The sequence below is a fragment of the Chroicocephalus ridibundus genome, chromosome 1, assembly GCF_963924245.1.
Source record: "Chroicocephalus ridibundus chromosome 1, bChrRid1.1, whole genome shotgun sequence".
NCBI lineage: Eukaryota > Metazoa > Chordata > Aves > Charadriiformes > Laridae > Chroicocephalus > Chroicocephalus ridibundus.
Window position 1 is genome coordinate 116,478,270 of NC_086284.1, and position 19,632 is coordinate 116,497,901.

The window sequence follows — 19,632 nt, forward strand, 5'->3', positions numbered from 1 at the left end:
TTTGCATCTGTGTTTGAATTAAAAGAAAGAGGATGTCTCAGTTTTCAGTCCTTAAAAAACAGGTGAAAAATCTCTCCTATTCCCATCTTCTAAAAAGTAAAAATAACATAAAAAAGTACAGAAGACAACTCACACAGAGAAGCCTGAGCTTTCAGATGAAAAATAAATAAATAAAAGAAGGCTCCTGAAGACTTTCTCCTTCTCAAAAACCTTCCGTTCCCCCAAACCATCTTTTTTTCTTTTTCTCTCTTGCCTTCCCCTGCTATGCGTTCCCGCATACACAGACACACCCCACACGTGCACAAACACACAAACAAAACCAGAAACAAACACGCGAACAAACAGAAGTCTAGTAACTTATCCAGGAAGAGATCTCTTTTTTTTTATATATTCATATCTTTTGAAATCCACATCAGATGAACAGTTTTCTTGCATAAGCTGAGGTGTGGAGGAATGAGGTTTCACTGTGTCAAGTCTAAGAAAATAAGTCATTATCCCCCTGTGTTAAAGGTAGCATTATAAACACAGACAGAATTTCATTTATGTGTTATTCTGCAAAGCATAGCCCTTCAAATTGTGTTGACGTATTTTGATGTTGCGTATACATCAGTGTTGTAAACTGACATTAAGGTATTAAATCATTATCATAATATTAAAGTTACCTTCTCCAGAAAACTCTCGGTTACGCTAAAAGAGGTAGCCCAGACCTTAAAGCACAATGCAGATGAATGCTGCACAATCAGATGAATTAAGAAATCATTGTGTAATGTAGCTTTTATTACTGGACTAAAAAAGAATCATGTTTAGTTGATGTTTTCAAATATAAGAAGTCTGTCAAGAAACTTACGGTGGAATTGTTGGCTTAATTTTATGGCTGAATTGTCCAGCTATTATTCCTGAACACTCACAAGGCAGCTACTTTGAAATTGCTTTTATTTTGTTGCTATTTATCAACAGATAAATACTTGAATAGTGAGGTCTATAGTTGAGCTGTGAGAACTGATATTTATTAATTTATGGTGACTTTAGAAAAATAAGATACAAATATTTTTTTTTATAAGGTCAGAATTATTTTGGAAAGGTCAAGAAAATATCATTCCAAACCACAGTAAGACTTTTTGGGAATCTCTTTGACACTTCTACCTTTTTTACGTTAAAATACTACTTTTGATGAAAGAAAACTTTTAAAATAAAGTGATTTTGTTATATGATATATGGAACATTTTAATCACATTTTTTCCATACTGGCATACTCTTTGAAATTACTGAATTCAGAGTATTTCAGTTGAATTAAATCTGAATTTTTCCTGGTTTTACTTCCCTCCCCCCCACCCCCAGTGGATGAAGCAAAAGCTCTCTCCAGGTCCAGTCTTTAACAACGTATTCTAACACATATAGCTCATTCCTATTTGAATAGAAGTTGTACTTGTTCTTAAAAATGTGTAAATTTAGATAATGTCTTTAATAACACACAACCCTTGAAAATATTTAATTTTCTATGTACATATGTAATTGGCTAATGTGATAGTTCTTGATTTGTATTCCCTATGTGATTTCTGAAAAGGAAATGATTGTGTGTTAGTTTTGAATTATAATGAATTTTTTTTCTCCATACACAATAATTGCATAAAGTTAATATTTTGTATGCTTGTATATGGGTAGAACATCTGCAGTAAAGTAATTCTTGAACTACATATACTAGATATATTGTTGTTGCTCTTTTGAAAAGAACTGTTTTAACTGATCTTAAGTGATGTGTATTTCTAAAATTGTGCTGTTGATTTTATTATCACTGATTTGCTATAGTAGCACAGCTTGCTCTCTAATTCTTCCGGACTGCAAGCTTTGCTATTGCTTATGCCTCTAACATTCTTGAACTTTACTTCAATCAGACTTTTTCGGTTGAGGGGTCAGACTGTAAAATTACCATGTCTATGAACATCATATGCAATCTTCATGAAAAAAAACTTAACTGTCAACAGAATAATTTCACTTGAGACTGATGACAAAGTTGTAGTCTAGCAGTTGCTAATGATCTTCTGTTTCCATCTAGATCATTTATTATTCACAAAACCTAAACCATAAAGAAATTATTGAAGTGACTTAGTAATTTTCTAAATTGAAATCTTTCCTGCACCATTAGGTGCTACGTGGAATGCAGATAAGGATGTCCTGTCTCTGTCTTTCTCATATGGTGCTTCTATAACTTACCTTTCTTTTGAGAGTAGGTTGCTCAGTGATATTGCTTAAATTGTCAACTGGTGTTGCTAGTCTGGTGATACATCAGTACCATGCTGTGTTCCAACTGAGATTACGAACCTTGCAAAGGTATCACAAATCATTGGTTCTGAGCAAATGGAGATAGATCTAAATGCTTTGGGGAGACTGCAAGCAGCATCCTGAGTTTGAGGAGGGTAGGGAAAGCTTCTGTAAAAATTACGCATCTTTCTTTGGGAGCTTTGAGAAGTTCCATATGTGAGGTCTCTAATCATCTCAAACCATTAATATTTCTAACATACACAATTTGAGGTTAATCATTATTAGTTCTGACTATTCTATTTTTGCTATTTGTAATTTTAATAATTAATGACTTGTACGCTTGTTCTGGAGTTTATCTTAGCTGGCATTTCTATATTGTATAAAGGAAAAAATATTAAATAAAATATTTCTTACAGTATTCTATCAGTATTTTACTTACAGCAAATACGGTTTTCCTCCCCCCATGTTCCAGTATTCTTCCAACTAAAAACAGCTCAAACTGACAAAAATTTGTAGTTTCCCTGAAGAAAATCTAAAAATCTTCATAACATCTTTCTTCACAGAATAGGTTCAGTCTAAACTTGTGGTGAGACCCGAAGTGTCTTTAGCCCCTCCTCCAAAAGGGAAACCTCTAAGCTCCAATCACAAACTATTTTTTCCTAGGTCTTACTGCTTGAATTCTTGACCCAATATAACAGAACTCTCTTTGCTTTGTAATTAAAGTCACATTTCTTATTGATAAATCCTGTCATAGCCTTTCTGTGGTGGATCTTTCTCTATGTAGCTATGCCCTACTGTGGATTGCTTTGACTTGGTCTCAAGAATTGAGAACTGTTTTGACAGCTTTCAAGAAAGCTCATTGCATCGATCTTTCTGTATGTCTCCCATGGAACGGGGAAGAGACAGCAAAAGCTAGCCAGGAGGACAATAAGGGTGTATCTCAAAACCATTCTCAGGTGGCAGACAGAAAAAAAAAAAACCAAACAAAAAGCAAACAAACACAAACCCATTGCTAGCGAGTGTAAGTATGGATCTACCAAAGTTGATAAAGTTGGTTGGAATGGCCAGTGCCATATGGGGATGTCCCACAACACCCTGACTTCTTTCACAAGGCTGTGGTTCCCTCACAAGCACTAAGCAAGCTGTAACCCCTTTTGAAGAAACTTATCTGTTAGGTGCCTGTGAACAGGTCTCCAGGTATCTGCTACGACTGATGGAGTTCATGTTACAGTATAAGGTGATGTGTCATTTGTGAGAAGAGTGGTCGAAACAATTTTCAGTCAGGACTACTTTTCCTTTGTTAGAAGCCATGAAGACAGAAGAATTAAAAGTTTTTATTTCTTTTTTCTTTATCTACTTCATACTCTGACATGCGTTTTCTTTACTTTTCCATCACTGGTACCCACACAGACTGTTGATTCCCCAGATACACCCTTGAAGAAAAAAAAATTGCTTTTGCCTGGTAACCTCATGACTGCGGAGGATATATCTTTCCGCTAAAACTACCTATATTATTCCTTATGGCAAGTGAGGAAAGAAATGAACCAAAGGAGAGGAGGAAGGACAGAAAAAAAGTTTGGCAGGGTAAAACTGTAGGAGTGGATAAACTGTTTTATTATTGAGGTATTGCTGTGGGTCATTGTGCTAGAGGATTTGTTTTTCCCTCTGTCGTTTCTGCTTTTTGTATTTTCTGTGGGTTTCCTAATCCTTGATTAGTAGGAGGCAGGGAGGAGTTGTCGGAGGCTGACACGTTGAAGTGCTAGTTTGCTGCTCGATTGAGGAGAGCGCTGGATGGTTTTCATCATTCACAAGCAGGAACTGAAATCCCTTTGCACTGCTTTGTATAGAATCTTGTTCAAAATAAATTAGCAGATATAACCAAGCATTCTTTATAACAAATACTGTGATATTCCATTGGTGAACTGTCCTATTTGATGGTTTAGTAGTTAAGGTACCAAATGTCTGCCTGTGTGAAGGGAAGCTGGATAATTTTAATAAAATTAAGTCTTGACTATATTGTATGTGTCCCACCGTTCGTAGTAATGTGTTATACAAAGCCAAAGAGTCATGGGGGTAATTCAACTGCATGTATAGAACTCTTTTGAGCAAAAAAAGACAGCATAAAAGACTGACAGCTAGAAAGATAGGGTCTTGTTTTCTCAGGTAATGTGCTATAGTGATAAGAATGTTAGAATTAAGTGTATTAGTCAAAGACAGTGCAAAGGAGTGCAATAAACTAAGTTTTAGGTTGCAAAGATGCCATTAACTTGCCCAAGGTGATTTTCAATGGGATACAACTATCCCGCTGTGATAAAGCATTTCAGATTAGTGTCGGACCTCTTTGATTTCATTTTGAAATGAAGTAATTTAAAATAAATAACATTCTCTGTTATCTTTTTGCTAACCTTAAAATTATTGCAGTGTTTTGAATTGTTTAAGCAATTTCAGTGATTTGTCCTGAATTTTTCAGAAAAATGAAAGTAACAACCATAATAAAATAGAGATCAGCAATCTGTTTACCTCCATTTAGTTTCAACACTTGTCTCCTTAGTGGGGAAATTTTAGAAAATTCTCCTTGGCCTCTTTCTTCTTCCTAATGCAGTTCTGGCTGAGCTTCCTGGGTTGTTTTTTTTTGCACAGAAAGAGTCAGGTGTCATTCTGAGAAAGCTGTCATCTTTGCTCAAGGCTGTTGGTGTCTGAATTTGTACTGTACATTAGCTTTTCCTTATAGTTTTTCAAGGGCCAGCTGTCAGTACTTTATTTCATTTAATTTTGAATACTCCTGTTTTATGGCTTGGAGAAACAAGGAAATATGGCTTGTCTGTTTACTTAAAAAGAATAAAAACGAACATCACAGCCTTAATGTGATTTTTAAGCAGTGGCAATGGGCCTGGAACACCATATTAATAATGATAGAGTGCTGCACTTCTGGGGCAAATTGTGCTGGCTTTATTCATACAGGATGTTTGGTAGCTTTTGCGGTAACATTTTATCTTGAATGCAGTGAAACTGGCACTTCAGGTATAAGGACAACTGCTTTTTTTAAATACAATTTTAAGAGGGTTTTTTTTTTTTCTTTTGTGTTTTTGATTGTTTTGGGTTTTTTAGTAGAGGATTAAAATGGGACTTGGGAAATCCGTTCTGAACTCCCCTGTCAGGCTCAGAAGTCTGTAAAATAAAAGACATTCCACTTAATTCTTCTGTGTTCATTTCCCCAGCTGTGAAATGGGAATAATGCTGCGTCCTTTTCCCTAACATTTGGTCTGTACTGCCTAAATAATGATCTTACAAAACCTTAAGGCAGAGATCCATTCTTTATTGCATATATATTTGTTAATGTAGAGTTGTGAACAAAACCAAGACATGCATAGATGCCATTTTATAAGTAAAGCCGTTTCATTTGAGGCTGCAGTCTCCAGCAATGCTCTAAAACTTTACCTTTTTATTTAAAATGTTGAATTAAAAAATTCTTAGCCTATTGCATGCTCTGCAAATTTTACTTAATTTCTTTCAGTCAAGTTGCATAAGCTTCAGTGATTTCCTCAGTGCCGTATTTGTAAGTACCTTAGTTAGAAAGATGGGCTTTTATACAAGATGGAATGACTCCCTTAAAATAATAAGCTTTGTTAATATTACTACTATTAAGTGGGAAAGGACTTTTTTTTAACTACTAGCAAAACCTATGGTAACTTTGGGAAAATATAGGTCTTACGGTATACTTTTGGAATAATCTGAAGTACATATTGTATTCATATAACTCCAGAACCCAGAAGATTAATCTTTCTGTTGAATACTTGGGTTTATTTGTCCTTAGAGGTACATCTTGCACTAATAACTATTAATAAAGTAAAACTTAGAGCACTTGAAAACAGATTCTTCACTATTAAAGAGCTTGCCTACTTGAGAGTTTAGGTTTCCTTGTACCAAGATAATCTTCAACAGCTAATCATCAAGTCAAGTTATTATCTTATCAAATTTATCCTTTTATGTCCTCTGTGTATCACCTGGTTTTAGGGCAATTAGAAATTAAGAAATAACGCATTACAACCTATTTGTTTTCTACAGTACAGATGTTGCACTTCATATAATCTGCCCACCAATACTGAAGAGCAATAGGTAAATGTATTGTGAGATACTACATTATGTCGCCTTTTATTCTTCCGCTTCACTGAGAGCAAGAATGGTGAGCTTTTTAAATGGCTAGACTGGTGACAAACAATGAGCCTGATGGACAATGAAATGGGAGCGTGTTCCCGCATCTCAGGGCCTTCATTGCAAACTTCTTGTTCTGTTTCAAGGGAGCTGCAGTTAGAGTGCTTTTGCTGATCACAAATTCAGTGGAGTGGTGTGGGGAGCAAAATGATCCCTAAAGTAAGCACTGAGGGCTTCAAAGGTCAAAACCTACTCTTTGAAAGTAATCAGCCACTAGTGCGATACTTAAATGTTCATGTTAGCTGCTTTCCTGTGAAATGCTTGATTCAGATTTCCTGTGGTCCCTGTGCGCAACTCCACCAACTGTGTGTGCAACAGACTACTCTAGTCTCCAGGTGACAAAGCCGTCCTTGTGGCGACATGTGTGCTGTGGAGAAAGGTCATGTTTTTCTAGACAGAAAAAAAAAATGAAAGATGCCCTTTTTTGTGTGTATACTGGTACTCTTTGAATTTTGGCAAGTGCTCACGAGCGTTATAAAATGCATAGACCACTAAATCCCAAATTCTGTTCTGTGCAAGAGGAGAGGTTCCAGAGGAAGGTTGGGGTTGCCTCTGCTCAGCATGCTCTGCTTGTTAGAGTCCCCACAGAAGGTAGTAGAGGTGGGGGTTTTATCTAAATATCCCTCCCTGTCCGCCTGACCCAGGGCCTCACAGTACTGCGTGAGAGCTGGCCTAACCCTGGGCAGCTGCATCTGGGGGGAGAGGGAAGTCGCAGGGCCCATCACTGCGCTCAGCCCTGAGAACTTGCCCTCTCTTACCATGTCCTTCCTACCTCATTAAAGCACTTCCTTCCCATTACTTCTTTCTTGTCACCTGCCTGAGAGCCACAGCTCCTTGTTTTCTGACAGCTCGTACACTTGTCCTGAGCCTGACCTGGTTTTACTGATGGAAAATTAGCCTTTCACACACCCACATTCTTTGTGAGTCCTGCTGTTGCTCTAGTGCACAAGATAAACGAGATATTCAATAGAGGAGTTGTTTCAAGACAATTAAGGGCAGTTAACTTTTTCTTCATATTTCAATGTCAAATGAGATGGCATAATCAGAAATAACTTGCTACTACACCTTGTTTTTTCATATCCATCACATTTTTTATTTTGTCATAAGCAATTCTGGTCAGAGCATGTGTTGTAATATGTGCCATGGTGTGATATCGGGTCTTCATTTTAAAGGATGAACTTCTAAGTGTTTTGGGATGACACCATGGTGCCAATACTGAGTACTAATATTGAAATGGGCTTTGTTCTTTCGAGTTATATTCTTAACTCTCTTAGGGTAGAATTTGAGCCAGGGATGTGTAGATAGCAATTTTTTGCTTGGGTTTTTGAAAACAGAAGGAGACATTGTCTTTTTTTTGCTGTAATTTTGTAATACCTCATCCTCTTCCATTTGCTAGTGAAACCTATTGCTTTCAAAACAGGGAATAAAAACCAAACCAAACTATCAAACTTTCTGTAAGAAGAGAGAACTATTGTTCTTCCCAGTTCCTAACCTAGGAAAAAAGAGTAATGAGATCAAAATCCTAGTATCTCTTAACACTTGATTATGTTTTTTCCTCTGTCCTGACTGTGCAACCCAACTATCTTTAATCAAACTTTAATGAGCTGTCCCACATCTTCTAACATTTAATATAATCTACAGGCCCATGAAACCTCTTAGAATCATGGGACTACGTGAATTTATTTTTTCTTCTTTCTAAGCTGCCTAGGCATTTTAGCCCAGCTGTATGTCTTGCATTATGAACCCATCCACCGGAAGTCTCTAATGGTTTTAACTAGGGATCTAGATCTACACGGAGCTTTTGTTAAAAGGCTTTGGATAATTTTTAATGACATCTGATTTGCTAGCAAAAATGTCAAGCACATAATTGCCATTTCAGAGTTTCATAAATCTGAATCAATTAGTAAAAAGAACCCCTTGACCTCATGTCCGTGAGCCTTCGTGATCATTCAGTCTAAGTGCTAAGGAGCTATTGGCACATGATATTCAAGCTGAATGATCCTTTTGTTCAATCCCGTTTTCTCGGAACAAGGCTAAATGCAGCTCCCTTTGAATTTAAAACCTTGCTAAATTATTTAGTACTACATACCACAGACTGATTAAATTTTGCACAGAGTAGTGAGATTGTTTCCCAGGTAGGTCATCACTCAGTTCAGTTTACCACTTAAAATTTCTTTCATTCGCAGTCAAAATACAGCAAGGGCCATCCATCATTATCACTTTGTCCTTTAATTTTTCTGTCAGCCTTTGTCAAGCTTGAAACAAAAGCCTTTACATTTTTATCAACTGCAGCTATTGTTGTCTGAATTGTGCTCAGTCATTTCAGAATATCGGTTGTGTTTTTACCAAACAAGTCAAATATTTTCAATAGGTCAGATCTATCTTTCACATAAGCCTGCTAAACCAAACAGAACCATTTCTCATTTCTTTGGAAATGGAGAGTAAAAATGCTTAGAGCCAAATTGGCAGTGAGAGTAAATTGTCCAGGCTCCCTGCACTTAAATGGATGAATGTCTTCCGCCTTAGTAAGAAGAATGCGGTGTCAATTCAAGAAAGAAGGAGAGGCGAACAGGAAATTTTGATCAGGCAGGGCCTGACAGTGTTTCGAGCTGATCTTGTACAACGCCATTCATAAACAGAACACATCTGTGCCTCCGCTAAAGAGCAGCCTCCAGGCCAAACCAAGCATTGCATGCTCCTCCTTTTTCCACCGGCTGCTCGCAATCAGCCATCAGGTTGCCTGCTGTCTGCCTTCACCTTGACAGAGCTCAGGTTGCTTGATGGCATGTTAAAAGACAGTAGGGGCCATGAAGAACACCTTTCTAAAACCTTCTGCATACTTTTCTCTGCATTCACTGAACAGTGACATTACATCAGGTCCTCACTGAAAAGAGAGTTCGTGGCTGAGCATTTGTGTCTCAGCTCAAGCCACCCTGTGCCACTAGAGAGAGGTTAGGAACCCGTCTCCTTCATTGAAAATCCAATTCAGGTCTTACCTGTATACCCTTAGGGAACATACGTGAAAAACAGTTGGGACTGGAGTCAGTAACTCCCCTTGGCACAAAGTCTAATCCCTATTCCAACAACTTCTATGGAAACAATTAGTTCTCTGTGAATTGTTTGTATTTCAGAGGTAGGAAGGTGATGAAATGAATACCAACTTAAATACATTATGGCATTTTTAACTGAATATCTGTCTGTCAATAAACATCCATCTTAGGAGTGAAGTTTCAAAATTAATAGTGACCATTATTGCTTGACTTCTAGATCTCTGAGCATGGCTTTCCTATCTTCTTTCATTCTCCGTCTGCAAAATATAGCTATTTTCTGCTTCACAGGAGGCTAAGGATTAATACCTTAGTATTATTGAAACAGCGGTCTGGTGCATTGACTTGGGTATGGCTACTCGAGTTAAAAAGTTCCACTCTACAAGGTCTCTTGGTCATAATGATCCGTGGTATTTAGTGGCATGAAAGTTACAAACAAAAATTTGTATTCAGCTGAATGTTGTGTACAACTAGATTCAGAAATTGCAAGGCCAGAAAATGGAATTAAGTTTCACTCCAACACAGCTTTCTTGGGCAGAAGTCTGCAAATCCATTCTATTAAGATTCTTCTTGACAGAGAGCTCAAGAGGACAAATCTATGTAGTCCCTTTGATAACATGTTTCTGAGCAGCTGCCGGCAAGGAGCTCTGGATCATGTAACATGTGCCTTGCCAGTAGTATAAGATAGGTGTGCCCTGCAGCAAAAGCGATGACCAAAAAGTCCTACAGGAGTAGAAACAGGTCATATTGTAATTCCCTTTTCTGGTATGCAAATTAAACAATACGTTCTCTTTAAAACACAGTGATTCGTATGCCTTAAACAGAAGCCTGTGCTGTTGAGTATCAGTTTATACTTGTAATCTGTCTGATTTTGGGATCTACCAATCCCACTTACCTCCTACACCTACAATACATTATGAGAGAATAAGGAGCACTGGACATGACTTCTCTTTTTCCTGTAGAGCATATTCTGCATTCTGTTATGCAAAAACACATTCAAGGCAAAGACAAGTAAAGTTTTCGTGAGAATCCATAAATCTTCTTGGATATCTCTTGGATATCTGTTATCTCCTGATAAGGAGCCATTCTGTCAGACTCAGTAGGACTGGAGGGCCCCGTACACTTAAGTTGTTTGAACGTGGGGTTTGCGTGCTTTTCAGAATGCTAATCAATGCCTAGATTTGGGCTGTCCAAAATGGGATTTAAGGATGGGATACAGTCCACAAGTTCCAAATGTGCTGTCTGGAGAGCTGTTCTGCTACTTGACACACGCTTTCCTGTTCCGCACTCTCATGTCATTAAAGAAGGGATTCTACTGAGTAGAGCCTCAAACCTAAGCAGGCATGAACCAGACATTTCTAGAGTCCAGAGCAGACTTTGATTTCATTCCTTGGGCAATGCACTGCTCTTCAGGCTGCTGATTCCTGGTTGCTATCTTGTACTGTAGTCTTTAAGAGCAAGTAATTGTAATGCTGTGAGCAAAGCAGACCTACTGCGGTCATTTGCGTGGTGAATTTCCCCTTACTCTGCTAAGAAGGAAACAAAGGCAATGCTATTGCTTGTATTTACGTTTCTTTTGAAAACATATGTTTTCCTTTGAGGCTTCTGACGAGCTGCCATTTTGATGTTTGGCATCAGAGTTTGTGACTTTGATCAGGAAACTAATTTCCACACAAGTTTTCATTATTCTTGATCTGATCAGAAAAGCTGAATCTATCACATCTGTATTAATACACTGATACATCCTAGTTCTTGTTAACTAGTCTGTTTCCTAGGTAGCCTTTCATTTAAAATCAGAAATCTTCTTGGAAATACTTCAATCAGAAGAGAAACCAGAAAGCAATGAACTTCTAAATGCACCAGTGACTCATTTAAGCTATTATGTGGTAAAGTGGGTAGACAGTGTGTTCGCAGAATGGAAAGCACTGTCATAAAACCCTAACTGTATTTGCCAGTTGCAGTTAACTTGCCATTGCATAGTCTTAAGTAAATGGCATATTTAAGGAAAATAATTAATGGAACCATAAGTCACATTAATTAGGTTTTATGTACAAGACTGATTTGTAAAGCTTTCCAATAAACAAGGCTTTGCTTCCTTATGAAGTAGGTGTTTTTTTTCTTTTCATTTTTAGGAGATACTTATCAGGGGAGGACTTTCCCTTTACGAGAAGCAATTGCATAGATCAGTACATGTGACATGTATCTTTTTAACATGTTAATTTATTTCTAATGCTTGTACTCAGTTCTGTTTAATTATTGTGGTACTCACACTCCAGGTAATGTTACCATTTTTCCTGATGATTAATGTGGCTACACTGGGGTTTTTTTTAAAAGCCTGTCTTAATTTTTCTGGTTTGGGAATATTTTGTACTGAGAAACAGATTAAATATCAGTGTACAATAGATGAAAGATGCCATTTTCTGATGACTTTGAAAGTGGAAAAATCCCACAAGTATAGATTCCAGAGAGAATAGTTCTGGTGTTTATCAAAACCAGAGGAATAAATAAAATTGTAGGTGACTCATAGATGTTAACTGACAAGGAGACTTGAAGTGGCAAAATAAACTGTCACCCAGTATGAAAATAAGGCAAGCATGTTAATTTGAAGTCTTAAGAGAGTAATTATACCATGCTGAACTCAAGGACCCTGTGCCTGAAAAGTGTTCTGTAGGGCCCAATACTGTAAAGCTCTGAGCTACTTCAGCTTCCATTGATTTCAGTCACAATTGATGGCACTCAGAGACCAATTGCATTTCTTTCCACAGCAAGGGAAGACAGATCGCGGGTCAGATTTTTACTCTTTTATTGCATTGAATAGCACCCTTCAGAAATATTTTCACTGAAGTCAGTGTGGAATGGGTTACTCACCATCAACTGCTGAGAAACTAGTCCTTTCCTTTTAAACCTGCGGTATAAATAATCTGAAAAATGTCAGATGCTTTTTATTTCCTCACGGAAGTGCTTTTCTCTAGTTCTCTTCAGGGCTTTTGTTTGTTTGTTCTTTAAAACCTGCAACCACCTTATAAGCAAAGTGATACCGGTCTTTATTGCTTTTGGCAGTGTAATCAAAGTATTTTCTATCTGTACATCTGGTGAAGTTCTGCTCTGTACTGGAGCATTTGGCAACAGACATTGTTGGTTCCTCTGCAATGAAGCAGCAGCATGGCTAGGACTGGCATACTGCACTTACTTGATCGAAAGCTGTAGGGTATTGTAGGATGCTGTCATCAGGGCTATGATTTGTTCTGAGTTGTGTACACGGGTTTTTTAATAGGAGTATTATTAGCATTTCTGATTTTTTAGGTTTTTTTTTAGTTTTAAGCTAAGAGAAATACTGATGTGTGTATTAATGATAAATTCTTAAGTGTTAAGGTTGACTGAAAGATGACTGTGCCTGCTAATTAGGGTAAAGATTTTGAAATGTACTCTGCTCTGGATCTTAGCAGACAACTGTGTCTTAAACAAATGTGTGGGAAGAAGAAAAGCAATCCGGAAAAAGCAGCTCTTATAGTTAGTAGCATTTTCTCCCCTTTTTCCTTCCATTGAGTCTGTCTGAAAGTGGGTGTTTTAACATACAGCCATTTCTCGTTAACATGTGTGTGTTTATTTTAGCATGATGGTGTTGTTTTTTTCATCTCCCACTCTGACACAGCATGTTTCATCTGTATATGGTTTCTACTATATGAGACATTTAAAATGGCTCAGCGAAGAAATAAGATTCTTGTCACTTAAACAGTCACTCTCCAGATCTGTGGAAACTTGTTCATTTTAACAGTGTTTTAAATTCTGTATGCTAGAAGATTGACTATACAAATTGAGAGTGATATAATGTCAAGAATTTAAAGGTACTCTGCTGTACCTGTAATAATTTATGTTAATCATGTTTTAATTTAGTCATTTTCGACATACTTGTATTTACAAATTAAACCACTATTATGGTTCTCCTTTGTTTGCATGATATGATTTTATTTTATATTTTTTTTTCCACTCACCAGATGTTTTCAACACTTTGCTTCCCACTACTGTCATCCCCTCCCTTACCACTGCAACAGTCACAACCACTGTAGCCTTAACAACCAGCACAACCACATCGGCAACAGCCATCAACACCAGAGGTACAGTATGCTTCTTTGTTATGGCCTGAAAAACACATTATAAATAGGAAATTATAGGTTTGATTTTTTAAGAAGGATAGAAATTGCTAAAGAGAGGGTTCACACACTGTAGTTCAATATATATATTTAATAAATAATCCACAGAATGGTACATGGTTAAGAAAGATTTTGTATGACCTTGAACGTTTTCATTGCTCTAGCAGTCTGTACATGAACTTTGACAGGATGCTTAAATTATTTGTATACATTTGCATTTAATTTTTTTAAGGTTAGTAAATTAACTTAAATGTGAAACGCAAGCAAGCTATTTTTAAATAAACATGACCTTTTAAGACTGGTTATTTTGGGTGCTAATGTTTAAAACAAGATAGGTGTCTCGGCATTGGAATTACTGTTGGTGCAGTCTTGCTTGATAACAAAGAGGCATTGCATTACGTCACCCTTGTTAGTCTTTTACAATTTAAGGTATTCCTAACTTACGGGTGTCTTTATCTTATCAGAAGTAGGGTAAATGAGCTGAAATTTCTCTCCCCCCTCACTGCCCTCCATCCTGTTGGGGTTTTTGTCTGTTATTGCTTTTTAAATCTTTCTGGTAATGCTTTGCTTTGTTATGAGCAAAATACACAGCGTAATTTTACTGTTTTCTTCAATGACTGATCAGATAACCGTTCAATAGTGAAGATGTGTGTGTAAGGTTTCGCAGATTATCATCTTCTGGGTAGCTAGTAATCTCTCATGGTGAGTGAAATGGCAGAAGGTTCCTATGTGGTCGGTTGAAGGCTTTCATTGTGCAAGGAGAGAAGAAATAACATTCACTTATCACACTGCAAGTATTCACATGATGAGGTATAATTATGAGTTATGAAATCTTTTCTTTCTGGAAGCATTGTTACGAATCAGTTGTAGTGACCTGCCTAAAGTGCAAGAATCGTCTGAGCTAAATGCAAGTCCATTGTATAAAGATTGTGATGGTATTAAATCACCCAATGTCCTCCTCTGTAGGGCATTGGTATTTTAATATTGTTGCCTTCATGTAATAAACTGACATCAAACCTGAAATTACATTTTTAAGCTTTAATATTACTTATAGTGTGAAAAAATATTGTTTTAATGAAAAAGAAAAAGGGTGTTATAGTAGTCCTTACCCTCCAGAAAAAAAGAAAAAAAAAGGATAGACCATGGAAAACAGCCCAGTGCTCGCATTGGCATGTGAGTACATGAGTAGTTGCAAGAGGGACATTTCTTGAAAAGGAACAGAGTGACAGGAATTACTGTGTCTTTATAAAAGAGTGTTTTGAGTCAAGCAGCAGAAGCTTCACGACTTTCTGAGGGCTCAGATACTGCAAGGACAAAGTGGTTGGTGTGCCATGTTGATGTTTGTTGTCCTTAATGACTTGTTTTCTTCTTCTTGTTATGTGGTCATAACTAAGCTATGTCGCTGATGTGATTCTATACTTAGTGTACCAATGTTATTAAGGCATTCTGTTACCTCCTAAGTGTGGTTTAGGACCTCATCTTCCTTTACCCTGAAGTGTTCATTTTCACCATTTGTGTGCCCAACATCAAGAAAAAGATCTGGAAAAGAACACTCTGCTAAACTTCAGCTCTAACACATAGGAAAACACATGCAATTTGATGCTACAGCAACAAACAGATACTGCTTTAAGAGAAAGTAAAAGAAGGAAATCTGGGTGAAGGGGATCAGTCACTAAAACACGAGCACTCAATTTCCCAGAAAAAGAAGTGAATGCAGCAAAATGGCTGAGAAGATGAGACCACTTCTACCTCAAGGAACTGGTAGATATGGTCTCTTGGGCAGATAATCTAAGAGACAAAAGGAATGTGGGAACACTGTTTCTTGAAAAACTTGTACTGAAAGAAAAATGACTATCTATCCCAATGAAGAGGAGAAATAGGGCACATGTAATACTGTCGTGAAGTTGTCTATCTAACAATCTAAGAAATCAAAACCCACAAAAATGTGAAAAGAAGAGAAGACTGCTATAAGCATAAGTCATAGAGTATGTCAGTGTGGAAGAAACAGGAAACCAGGCATAAAATCAGAAAAAAAAAGACGGAAAAGTAATTGCAACTAGCAAGGTGTGAGAAATTTAACAAAACAAAAGGATTTAGAAATACATTAGATGAAAGACAAAAATAAGGAAATGTAATGATCCTATTTATGAATGATTAGGACAAGGCTGAAGTAATTGGTGTTTTATCCAGCAATGGATGACAACTGGAGTGCTGTTTCTAATAGGGGTGTCACATTGAAAGATGACCACACACAGAGACAGAACAAAGAACAAGCTGCATAAGAGCCATTTTGGAGAGGATCAGATTTTCAGTAGTATCTGTTTCAGACTGAGCAAAAAGTACCGTATAATCATATTTTCCTTTGACACTTCTGCTTCTTATTCCAGTCAGATTTTTGACATGAAGGAGTATACAAGGACATAAAGTTGATAAGCTATTCATATATTTTCAACCTTCAAAACAATCTTTTTTGGTTGCGTTTTGGCTTCCAGGTATGTTGGAAGCAGCATTTCTCTTTATCTTACTTTATTGGAGCTTGTTTGATCATGCCTTAGAGAAATAGAAGTTTGCCCCAGGTCATGGCATAGTACATACTAATTAATAATATCTTCGAACTGGATTTCCAATAGCTGACATAATAGTCTTGCTGGATGGCTTTCACTAATTCTATTCTAAAATTGTGACTTGATACTTATGAATCACCTCAGGTAAATTTTACAAGACATTCCTCTATTCTGCATGACTTTTACATAGTCCACCTTGAGGATATATTTCTCCACATCCAGGCACAAGAGATGTCTTTACAGGAATATGATACAGGATATAAAGAGCCCAGAGAGTCTGTAAATCTATGGCATTTTACATTATGATGATTGTACTTCATCGTTACCAAAAGCCTGTATTAATGGGGGAAAAAAATCTCCAAACCATCATCAGTTAATTCTGGAACTGTGTGACCCATCTCTGTCTTAATTTGCATGGCATTTAGTAAACAACATGAAAAAAAGCTACTGATCCAGTTGGCTGACAGTATGATAATTCATAAACATCCTGTTTAGTCAAACTTTTCACTTTCTCAGACAAACGTATGCTTGCTTTTGTGCTCAGTCCTTCAGGAATTAATTATTCTTTTACTGCTACATTACCTACTAACTCAAAAAATCTAAACACGATTTGATGCCAGTGAAGAGTATTGCCCTTTATATATTTGTCAAGGGTATCTTAAAGCCTAATAACCACAATGAGGAATGTGCGACAAACTGAGAATAAAATGCATGAGAAGAAGCAATTCTAGAGTCTATGGAAAGAAGAATTGTACGCTGTATGAGTAGTCTCCTATCTGTCAAATTTATGTAACATTATTTGTGAAAACTGTGCATGGATCCATGCTAGTGTTCCCTTTTGTGACTGGGAAGAGGCACAAGAGGATTGTGGATTTGACCCCAGTAGTGAAACAAGGGATGCCTCCCTTGGAGAAACTCTTTGTTAGCATAAAGTAAATTTAGGTGATTCTGTGCTAATCCTCCAAAATCCTGTAGGTGGAGAGGGAGTGTGATTAACAGTCTAGGAGAAGCCACCTCAAATCAGAACAGCTCGGTCTCTAGTTTCACAGAGGAGAAAATCTTGTGCACGCAAATGTACATAAAACCCTCCCACAGGCTGGCATTGTGTTGATCACCCACACCACCACCACCACCACCCCTGCCATTTTTTTAATTTAAATCCTGTCAAGAAAAAAACAAGTCAAAGAGGTTATAAAACTTGGTAATTCTGACTTATTATTGAAGATTGAAATCTCACCCACCACCCACCCCTCAATAGGTACAAAAGTAACATTGCAAGAGCATCCCAAACTCAAAGGATAGATCCATGCATTTCGATTGCACGTATCAGGATGATTCAGTCTCAGCTGACTCACTTGTATAATGACTGTGCCAGAATGTTCAAAGCTTTATATAGCAATGCCTAAAAACATCTCCAAAAGTCATTGCGTAATGCAGAGATATGATGCTGCTCCCAGGCAGCTGCACGATGAAGTTCAAGAGTTTATTTCATAGTCAGGGTGACCACAAAGCCAATGAACATACACATTTATATATGAATGAAATCCCTGCTTTATTATAATCCACTTTGCTTTTATTGGTTTTGGCTCTGGTATAAAAAATGATTTTTTAAAGGAGATCTGTGGAACTAAAATTAGAAGGAGTTTACAGTGGATTAAGGAAGAGTTTGAGGATGTGATCATTTCAAAAACTATTGTGAATTTAATTTAAGTGCGAATATTTCTATTTAGCATAAATTCCAACCATCTTAGCTAAAAAATTACATTACTTTCTTTTTCTCCCATTTTTACCTTGGAGTCTTTATGGGGGGAAAATAAAAGAAAAGGACTAGAATTCCTGTTTCATTATAGGCAGTTTAAATGCAGAAACTACTTAGACAGTACTTGTAGTCCTCAGGTTTTTTTGTATCAAAGAAAAATGTTAGGGCATTACCAGTTCTTTCATTGAGATTTCATTTGTCTTTCACATAATCTGATTAATATAAATTGGCACTTTGAGATATTGGCAGAGAAAGAAACAACAGAACAAGGAAAAGGTATGGAATATGTGAGGCACAAGAGAGATAAGGGTAGACATATCTTAAATATAGTTGTGTATGCTTACTTGCATTCAACTCTGATAATAAATAAAATTATTGTTGTCTAATGTTAAAAGTAGTTTTGTATGACAGCATGCTAAGTGCTAGTTGGTTTATATACTACTTTATAGCTGTAGCAGTAACATAAAATCTAGTTTGTGTCTGGTTTTACTCAAACCAGGTAATAAAATTGCAACTTGGTAGTTTTTATTTCTTCTTTCTCATCTTCCCTTCTCTTACAATAATCTCCTACTAGCTTATCCAACTTCTAGATTTCCCAGGAGGCCAAACAATTTGAGGTTCAAACCAACAGTTCTTTAGATTATTTTTTCCCCGCCAGAGATTCAAGTAAGCCTGTAGCACCCATCTTGCAAGAATGGCCATCTCTTGATTTTATAATGACTTCTTTCATTACCTTTATTTTTCATTCTGCTTGTTTCCCAGCTGTTTAGAAGGTGTGCTAATAAATCATGGTAAACCTAAATTAGACCATGATGAAATCCCAAACCTATTTTACAGGCCTCTTTCCCTAAGCCTTGAAATCTCCAGGGTTGTCTCTGGTCAGAGCTATCCGTTACCCAGGTGAAACATCCGCAAGCTACAGCTTAGTAGTATCTGGGAAACCTTCCCTAGCCAGCATCTGCAACCAGCTGATAGAGAGGCCAGGAATAGAAAGTGCCCTTCCATTCCCTGGCACTCATATGGGCTAAACAGAGAAGACCAGGAAGAGAAATGGTGCCCAGTTTCCCAAGTTCCACTACTAGCTAACAGGTGCAGAGGGGAGATACGGGAGCGTAACACGGTCCGCCTCCTTTTCCATGTGCTCTCTGTTACGAAGGGCTCGGTCATTGGAAGAAAAACTCCACAGCGTTGTTTGTGTATGGCCTCAGCTCATCAGCAGACATGTGGCTCCTTGGGCCAAGTCCTAGGCTTCTGTGCAACAGGGAGAACAAATCCAAAGCCGAGATCCAATGTACCTGGAGAGCAGAGAGCAAGTTGCCAAGATTTGAGAGTTGTTGTTTTAGGATCAAACAGTTGAATTTACTATATCGGAATATACCTGTTGTGGTGAGATTCAAACATGGTGTTCATGGAAATATGAGGAAATTAGAACCCAGAGTTTAAAAAAAAAATGAAATGTGCTCCTCTTGTCTCCTGTGGTACTTGCAGGATGCACAAGAGCTATGCCATGCACAGGGGAATCCAGAATACTTTTGCCCACTTTTGCCCAACGTGAGCAAGGAAGGTGAAATGTTATTAGTTCTGTCTGTTTCTTTGTAGATCCCTCAGTGTTTCTCCTGACTCCTTTAGTATATACAGCT

General features: G+C 37.3%; 1 protein-coding gene across 4 annotated transcripts in view; it reads left to right on the plus strand.

The window, feature by feature from the left end:
- The window catches only part of CADM2 (cell adhesion molecule 2), a 673,883-nt gene that overhangs the window by 608,835 nt on the left and 45,416 nt on the right, over window positions 1-19,632 (plus strand). For 3 of the 4 annotated variants that reach the window (XM_063347822.1, XM_063347831.1, XM_063347850.1), the window contains one exon: window positions 13,514-13,633. The exons of the other annotated variant lie outside the window; for it this stretch is intronic. In XM_063347822.1, coding sequence (XP_063203892.1) covers window positions 13,514-13,633 — 120 coding nt within the window. The remainder of the gene's footprint in view (window positions 1-13,513; window positions 13,634-19,632) is intronic. 4 annotated transcript variants of the gene reach the window in all.